At 41.1% G+C, this 8,792-nt stretch overlaps 1 protein-coding gene across 2 annotated transcripts; it reads right to left on the bottom strand.

Moving 5' to 3' along the window:
• Nucleotides 1–781: 781 nt before the first annotated feature.
• LOC148040550 (pentatricopeptide repeat-containing protein At5g39350-like) lies at nt 782–4,491 on the bottom strand. 2 transcript variants are annotated; one of them, XM_087700773.1, is made up of 2 exons: nt 4,362–4,491; nt 782–4,248 (listed from the first exon to the last, which is right to left on the bottom strand). In XM_087700773.1, exon 2 carries the CDS (start codon nt 4,154–4,156, stop codon nt 1,337–1,339), a length of 2,820 nt encoding a protein of 939 aa, XP_087556899.1. In that variant the 5' UTR covers nt 4,157–4,248; nt 4,362–4,491; the 3' UTR covers nt 782–1,336. The 2 variants fall into 2 exon arrangements, with proteins under 2 accessions (XP_087556899.1, XP_087556906.1); XM_087700780.1 differs by having other exon boundaries at nt 4,389–4,485.
• Between the last annotated feature and the right edge of the window lie 4,301 nt (nt 4,492–8,792).

The following is an 8,792-nucleotide window of genomic DNA, read 5'->3' as shown; positions in this document are numbered from 1 at the left end:
TTGAGGCCCCAAGCTTTGTGTATAACTCACTTATTATCAATCTATCTATTTAGCTTTGTGCTCACTCTCTCTCTCTCTCTCTCTCTCTCTCTCTCTCTCATGCAAGGGCAACACCTAAGTGTGTGGATTAAACCTAAGCTCATGACCTTACAATGAGATGCACGCAATAACTTTCTTAGTGGTTTTGGCTTTATTATCTAAGACAAATCAAGAACCAAGTCCATGGAAAGATTATTTACATCAAGGAGTTTGAAGCAAAAGAATATGGTTTTAAGAGACTCACTTACAAAAGTGATCCTTTGCTTGGTAACACTAGAGAAAAGCTAGCAACAAAGATTGCCACAATTAATAAAATTGAAGATGATATCAAGAAAATAACAACCAAAGTGCAAGAGGAAGTACAAAAGGTAATCAAAACAAGGAGAGAAATCAACAAGGTATGATAAACACCATCTTTTCAATAGCTATTGAAACTACATTATAAAAAAGATTGAATTCCATACACATTTAGGAGGCCACCTTGAAACATGGCATGAAGAAACACGAGAATCTAGAATGAAGAGCGCCAAGGATGTTCAAGAGACATTCAAGTTAGAGACCCCATTATGGAAGAAGGCTTTAAGTGGAGTATACGATAGAAAATCATCAAAGAAGGAAAAAAATCAAATACTTTGGAGCTTGAAAAAATGGAACATAAAGTATTAAAGCAATCAAAATGTTTGAAGGAAACCAAACTATGGATCATAGATAAACTTACACTAGCACAGCTCAAAGCATGCCCAAGTAAAATTGCCAAGATGAAGGCAGCCAAAAAAGGAAGGCAAATGGGTAGTTTATCGAGGTGGCAAAGTCATTGTAGAGGAGTTTAGAAAGCCTAAGCACTAAGATACTTTTGGATTAGAATGTCTTTAGTAACTCTAATGGCTTGAGTAGCTGATCCTCTTTTGTGTTAATGGTGCACTAACATGGGTTTCTTTTCATGCCAATGACGCCCTAAATTGGATTGTAACTAAAAAATTTGATGTGAATCTCTCCTATATGCCTTTGAGGCGTCTTTAAAGCACATCAATACAACTCACACACACGAACACACACTCTCTCTCTCTCTCTCTCTCGCTCTCTCTCTCTCTCTCTCTCTCAGTTCCATCTGCCTTAGCTGCTAATCCTTACTCACAGGCTCCACCACCCAACACATGCTTGTATTGAAGGTTCAGGTTCTAGAAGCTTCCCACATTAGAATCAAAGTCCCCAGAATCCTTTTCTGGTACTTAAGCAATTGGGTTTCCAATAACCTTCCTGCACAGCTTTAAAGGCCAAAAGGACAGCAGTGCCTAATCTAAACCATTCTATTAAACTCTGACAACACTTCAAATGCACCTCTGCTGTCTCTTAACTTCACCACATCGTACACACTTTCAAGCAGCCCAGCATCAGCATAGATGTTTGCCATCAGAACATAGGCAGCTGCACTCTTGGGTTGTAATTGCACAGCATGATCAAAGGCATACTCTCCCAGCTCCACAAGGCTATGTATACGGCACATACCCAGTACAGACAACCAAACAGATAAATCAGCACCAATTGGCATCTCCTCTAAGACTTTCTCTACCCATTTGAAGTGCCCTGCACGGCCCAGTAGATCAATAATAATAACATAGTACTCCGTTTTTAGAGCAATGCCAAAATGTTTAACCATCGAATTAAAACACTCCACACCTTCAACAACAAGACCAGCACGGCTGCAAGCAGATAGAAAAGATAGTAATGTAAAGTCATCTGGATGTACACCTGCCCTCTGCATGTCCTCAAACATTTGTAGGCTTGCTAAACAGTTTCCTTCTTGTGCATAACCAGCAACAAAAGCACTCCATGACACAACACAACCCTGGTGTAGTCCATGAAATACCACCTCGGCATCACCCATACTGGCACAATTTCCATAAGCATGAATAAGAGTGTTTGCCATAAAGGGGATTGAATCATATCCACCAGCAATGGTATTGAAATGAACTTCTCTGCAGATCTCCAAACTTCCTGTTTCACTGCTGGCTTGCAATGCATAGACAAGTGTAATGTCATCAATAATATGATTTTCCTCTTGCATTCTTTTATACAGCTGTAAAGCTTTCTCGAACTGGCCCTGTTCAATACGCGCTGAGAGCATTGCATTCCATGCTGCCGCATCCGGTTGTGACAAGAACTTAAACATGTTCTCTGCTCTGACTACATTTCCACACTTTCCATATACACTGACAAAGGTGCTCCCCACATAAACATTAGAACCAAAACCCATCCTACAGGAGTCAGCATGCAGTGCCTGACAAATCTCCAACGACACTACTTTGATTGGTTCCCCACACTTATCAAGAGTAACTTCAGTCTCTATAAGGGCACTGCAGGATTGAAGGGCAAGAATAAATGTGTGTTCACTTGGTTTCTCACCTTCTTCTTGCAATTGTCTATACATTTGTAAGGCCTTCTCTACATCACCAACTTCAAGATATGCTGATAGCATCAGTGTCCACGATAAAACATCTGGTGGAGATAGCCCAACAAACACGTGCTCTGCTTCCAACAAGCTTCTGCACTTGCCATATAGATTTACAAGACTGTTACATACGAACATATTAGACATGAAACCCTTCCTCTGTGCATCAGCATGTAATGAATGGTTAATGTCAGAACACAAAAATTTGATTGAATATCCGTCCAAAACACTACCTTTAAATTTCCTGCTGTTACCTTCAGATAGTTCCATAAGGTCACAGCAAGCTTGTAGAATGGAAACAAATGTGTGCTGGCTTGCTGCTACACCTTCTTCTTGCATCTGCCTAAATAACAATAAGGCTCGCCTTCCCTCACCTTGCTCAGCATATGCTGATAGCATCGCATTCCAAGATACACTATTTCGATGAAACAACCCATTAAATACACTCTCACCCTCAGCAAGGCTTCCATATTTACCATATAAACTGATTACTGTGTTGCAAAGAAAGATATTTGAGGAGAAGCCCTTACTCCATGCATCAGCAAGTACCTTATGTGCCTCCTCAAGGTTAGACATGCTACCACAAGCTTTTAGGAGACCAACAAAAGTGTGTTGGTCTGGCTCCACACCATCCTCTTGCATGCATTGATATAGCTTCAGAGCCTCCTGCCCTTGGCCATATTCTGCAAAACCAGATATAAGGGCTGTCCAGCAAAAGATTGTACGACAAGGTAATGCAAAGGCTACCCGGCATGCATCTTCAACACTGCCACATTTGGCCAATGTTGCTGCCAAGAAGTCACCAAGCAGGGCTGAGAGCTCGAGCCCATGTTGTGCAAGATGTGCATGGAGTTGCCTGGCATGACCAACTGATTTGTCCTTGTTGCATGCATTCAACAATGACAAATATGTGCAGTTGGTAGGAAGAATGTGATTTCCATCCAGGCAGAGGAGGAGGTCAATTGCCCGTTCGAGATGCCCATGCGCACAGAGGTACCGGATTTCATCATGAAGAGAAATTCTGGAAAAGTAAGCATTACTGCAAATGCATGCATCGTCAAATGCATGTTCACTGATGCAAGGATTATCAAAACCGGATGTAAGGCGAATGCAAGCAGCTTCACCTAAACTGTGTTTGCTGCAGGAGCAAGGACTGCAAGTTGCAAGGGACTGGATTTCATCATGAAGACCACATCTAGGAAAGTGACAATTGCTCCGTATGCTGGCATAATCAAATCCATGTTCAAGAACGCATCGATTATCGAAACCAGACGTTTGGTGACCATACCTAGGAAGATGACCATTGCTCCGCGTGCTGGCATCATCGAATCCATGTTCACGAACACATCGATTATGGAAACCAGATGTTTGGTGAATGCAAGCAGCATCACCTAAACTGCATTTGCCACATGTGCAACGACCGTGAGCTGCAATGTCCTGCTGAGGCAGCTGTGATGCAGACTCAGAATCAAAGAGGTCGAGCAGAGAATCCAACAAAGGGCGCCTCCGTCGACTGTTCCAGGTCCCGGAGGCGTCTTCAATTACTGAAGGCTGATGATGGCAGCTTTGGACTGACAAAACTCCAGTAGATCGCTGATGGTAACAGCGATGGGTCCGGATGCATCCACAGACCAAGCCAGTCTGAGCAAGGTTTTCAAAAACTGGCATATCACAAGGCCGGGTCTACTTCTCATCCTTCTCCTCCGTCGAGGATCACTCAAGTGTGAGATGAGTTTCCTGAGAGATGGCATTTCTCAGGCCTGCACTCCTTGCACCAACATTTAACATGTAATCAATTTACAGACAGATAATCAGTACGAGAAGAAAGAGAGTGTTTAGATCTGTGGTTCATGCAAGAAAGAATAACTCTTACATTCGAGAGAGGATAAAACACTCTTACATACGAAAGAGGATGTTTATTTGGTACCCCAGCTTCCGATATGGGTAGAGCCATAAATTCACCACTTCATCCTTGGCGAAGAAAGAGGATATTTAGATTCGTGGATCGTGCAAATGGGAACGGCCATAAAGCCAAGGGTACAATTGCCATGAGGTTGGGGCTTCCAATTTAGCAAGCCCCACCCTTGCACCAATACCTTGTCATTGATGTCGCCTTCAAATAAACTACCTTTTTAGTGTCAACCAATTAAATCAAAAGAAAAATGCCAAAGTTTTCCTCTTAGGGTGGAGTTTACATGATGGTCATGCTAGCTTGGCATGTGTCATGAAGGAAAAATACAACATTGATGTTTGCACCTTGGATTAATTCCAGCCTTTGTAAATTTAGCTTTAGCTTATATGTACATGTGTGAACAGCCCTTAAGTTTGGAAGAGGGTTAGAATAAAAGGGACTAGAGGCCAAAGGCAAGACATCTTTTGATCATTCAATAATCTTGGCTTTACCATTTTCTTGGAGTTAGCTTCTTCCTAGCCTATGAAGCACTCAGCCATGGCCGTCATGTATTCTTGAATCTCCAACCATTAATACATGATGAGGATGTCTTGGTGCAATAGATTTGTTAATTCTTTGTTGTAGCTTAGTTAATTTTCAATTTCAGTTAGATTTCATTCCATGGTTGATTGCTTTCATTACAGCATGTTAAGTATAGAGGGTAGAATCAAGCTCTTCTCATCCACATGGAAATTCTCCCCTAGAGTTGATGGCTCTAATATTCAAACCTTTCAAACAATGGTCATTCTAGCGACAATGTTGTTTTATCTATATCTATATCTATACTTACATATTATTTTGGTTGTACGTTCGAAAGGCCTTGAACTTCTAGAAAGCCTCGTGAACCTTCTCCTCCTAGCCAAACTAAATCACAATAAAATAGACCAAATTCAAATTGAAAAAGTCATGTGTTGTTCATTAATGAGAGTCAAAGCTTCACTTTTGAGTCTACAGTAATCTTTCTCCCCCTTATGCTTTCCATCTTTTCTCAAAGCTCTCTCTTTCCCTCTCTATTGTAGTCTTTCTTCAAAGAGGAGGTTGGCATACATGCGGTCCCAAGGTGTGTGTGTGTGTGCACGCACGCACATGTGCACCTAGCATAGCAGCAGTAAGCGCCTCTCTCTCTCTTGCACCCTAGCACAACAGTGGGAGTAGCACTAGTGTTCTGCTCTATGTGTGTGTGTGTGTGTGCACCTAGCATAGTAATGACAAGCACCACTCTCTCTCTCTCTGAACCTGGCACAACAACAAGAGTAGCAACAACATTATGTGCTCTATGCGTGTGTGTGTGTGCAAGTGCAGCAGCGACTGGAGGAGCTGAAGCAATTGGTGTAAAGGTGGTGGAAAGGCTCGAGAAGCAACAACCATAGTAAGCAAAATAATAGAGGCAGCTGGCACAACAATGCTCTCTCTCTCTCTCTCTCTCTCTCTCTCTCTCTCTCTCTCTCTCTCTCTCTCTCTCACAGTAGCACAGTGGTGGAAAGGCTAGAGGAGTAGTAAGACACATGAGAGAGATCCTTAACAAAAAATTTTAGAGAGTTAGAGTGAGTGAGAGAGATTGATTTTCCTTAGAAAAAAATCTAGGGTTTTTATGTGTAAGGAGAGAGAGGGGGAGAAGAGAGAGAAAAGAAGGCAAGAGGGAGAAAGGGAGACGTTGAATATACATGTGTGTGTGTGTGTAGAGAGAGAGAATGAAAAAATTTTGAAGGGGGAGAGAGAGCGAGAGAGAGAGAGAGAGAGAGAGAAGAAGAAGAAAAAGAAAAAGAAAAACAAGAAAAGGAGAGAAGAGGTGAACGAAGAAAAAGAAAAGAGGAGAGAGAGAGAGAGGAAAAAAGGGGGAGAGGAGTAAAATGTAGACAACAAATGGTGGGAGAGAGATAAAATAAAGAAAAAACTTAAAGGGAAAAAGAGAGGGAGACAAAGAGAGGGAGAGGTGAGAAGAGAGAGAAAAGCATGCGAGAGAGAGAGAGAGAGAGGGCAGAATGAAAAAATTAAGACAGAGAGGGGGTTTGAGAAGAGAGAGAAAAGAGGGGGAGAGGGAGGGAGGGAGGGAAAAATGAAAAAGTTAGGAGAGAGAGATATATGTATATATATTTATATTTATATTTATTTATTTATTTGAAGGGGGGAGCAAAAATTTTGAGAGGAAAGAAAAGAGAAAGAGAGCAAGGAAAAAAATCATTAGAAGGAGAGGTGGGAAGAGAAAAACAAGAAAAACAAATAGAGAGAGAGAGAGATTTGAAGGAAGAGAGAGAGAATTGAGAGGAAAGAAAAGAGAAAAAGAGGAAGGGAAAAATCACGACAAGGAGAGGTGAAAGAGAGAGCAAGAAAAAAACTTAACGAGAGAGAGAGAGAGAGAGAGAGAGAGAGAGAGAGAGAGAGAGAGGGAGGGAGAGAGGGAGGGAGGGAGAGAGAGAAAGAGATTTTTTTTAAAAGAAAGAGATTTAAAGAAAAAGTTCAAGGGAAGAGAGACAGAGAGAGAAGAAAGAAAATTTGAGAGAGGTGAGTACAAAGAGAAAATAAAGATAAAAGGGAGGGAGGGAGGGAGGGAGGGAGGGAGGGAGAGAGAGAGAGAGAGAGAAAGGGATTTTTTTTAAAAGAAAGAGATTTAAAGAAAAAGTTCAAGGGAAGAGAGACAGAGAGAGAAGAAAGAAAATTTGAGAGAGGTGAGTACAAAGAGAAAATAAAGATAAAAATTAAAGAGAGAGAGAGAGAGAGAGAGAGAGAGAGAGAGAGAGAGATTTAAAGAGAATTAAGATTTCTTCTAGAGAGAAAGGGCAAAGAAAGAAGACAAAGAGAGAAAAAAAATGTATAGAGAGAGAAGAGAAGAAAAAATGAGAGAGGTGAGAAGAGATGTAAAAATTTGTAGAGAGAGATTTAAAGAGAATTTAAAAATTTCTAGAGAGAGTGAAGGGGAAAGAATGAAGATATTGAGAGAGAGAGAGAGGGAGGGAGGGAGGGAGGGGGAGAGAGAGGGAAGGAGGGAGAGGGAGAAAGAGAGAGAAGAAAAAGAAAAGAAGAGAGAGGAAAAAGGGGGAGAGGAGGGAAATTTAGAGAGCAAATGGGGGAGAGAGCGAGGGAGGAGAGAGAAAAGAAAGAAAAACTAAAGGAAAAGAGAGAGACAGAGGAATGTGAGAAGAGAGAAAGATAAAAATTTTAAAGAGTGCTGAGAAGAGAGAGAAAAGAAAGTGAGAGGGAGGGAGACAATTAAAAAATTGAGCGAGATAGGGGGTGAGAAGAGAGAAAAAAGATGGGGAGCGAGAGGGACAAATGAAAACATTGGGGGGGCGAGAGAGAGAGAGAGAGAGAGAGAGAGAGAACAAAGTGTAAGGGAACACACACACATATGTATGTATGTAAAAGAAAAAATTGAGAGAAGAGAGAAGAGAGAGAAAAGAAAGAGAAATTTTGAAGAGAGAGAGAGAGAGACTTAAAGAAAATTAAAAAATTTCTAGAGAGAGGGAAGGGAAAATAAAGAAAATATTGAGAGAGAGAGAGAGAAGATGTAAGAAACATAGAGAGAGAGAGAGAAAAAAGAAAAATGAGAGAGGTGAGAAGAGAGAGAAACACAAAAAATGGAGAGAGATTTAAAGAAAATTTAAAAAAATCTAGAGAGAGGGAAAGGAAAAGAAAGAAAACGTTGAGAGAGAGAGAATTCAGAGAAGAGAGATGAGAAGAGAGAGACAAAAATTACAGGGAGGGAGGAGAGATAGGGAGAGAATTGAGAGGTGAGAAAAGAGAGAAAAGAAAGAAAAAAAATTGGAGGAGAGAGGTGTGACAAGAGGGAGAAAAGAGGGCAAGAGGGAGGGAGGGAGAGAATGAAAAGAGAGAGAGAGAGAGAGAGAGAGAGAGAGAGAGATTTGTAGGGAAAAAGAGAGAAAGGTGTGAGAAGAGATAGAAAAGAGGGTGAGAGGGAGGGAGGGAGAGAATGGAGATATATATATATATATATATATATATGGACAGAAGAAAGAAAAAAATTGAGACAAAGAGGCGAGAAGAGAGAGAGAGAGATGGAAAAAATTAGAGGGAGAGAGATAGAGAGGAAAAACATAGAGAGAAAATTTTGGAAAGGGAGAGGGCAAGAAAGAATAAAGTTGAGAGAAATAGAAAGAAAGATGGGGAAAATGAAAGACAATGTGTGGGAAAGAAGGCAACTTCGCTTTCCTTAGAAAGTCGCTTCACCTCAAATTACACACAAAGAAAGTGTCAGTGACAAAGGTATAGAGAGAGAGAGAGAGAGAGAGAGAGAGAGAGATAAGGAAGCAAAGTTATAGTGCAAAGTTGAGGAAAGTGAAAACAATGTGTGGGGGAAGAAGTTAAGGGAGACAATGAGAAAAGTGAAATATAGTG

The sequence above is a fragment of the Lygodium microphyllum genome, chromosome 2 (assembly GCF_053477565.2).
Source record: "Lygodium microphyllum isolate KBCC chromosome 2, Lygodium_microphyllum_v1.1.10, whole genome shotgun sequence".
NCBI lineage: Eukaryota > Viridiplantae > Streptophyta > Polypodiopsida > Schizaeales > Lygodiaceae > Lygodium > Lygodium microphyllum.
Note: the sequence above shows the minus strand (reverse complement) of the source record. Positions and strands in the feature narration are given on the sequence as shown.

Coding starts and splice junctions, on each gene's coding strand:
- LOC148040550 (XM_087700773.1), bottom strand. CDS start 4,156: ATGCCAGTTTTTGAAAACCTTGCTCAGACTGGCTTGGTCTGTGGATGC.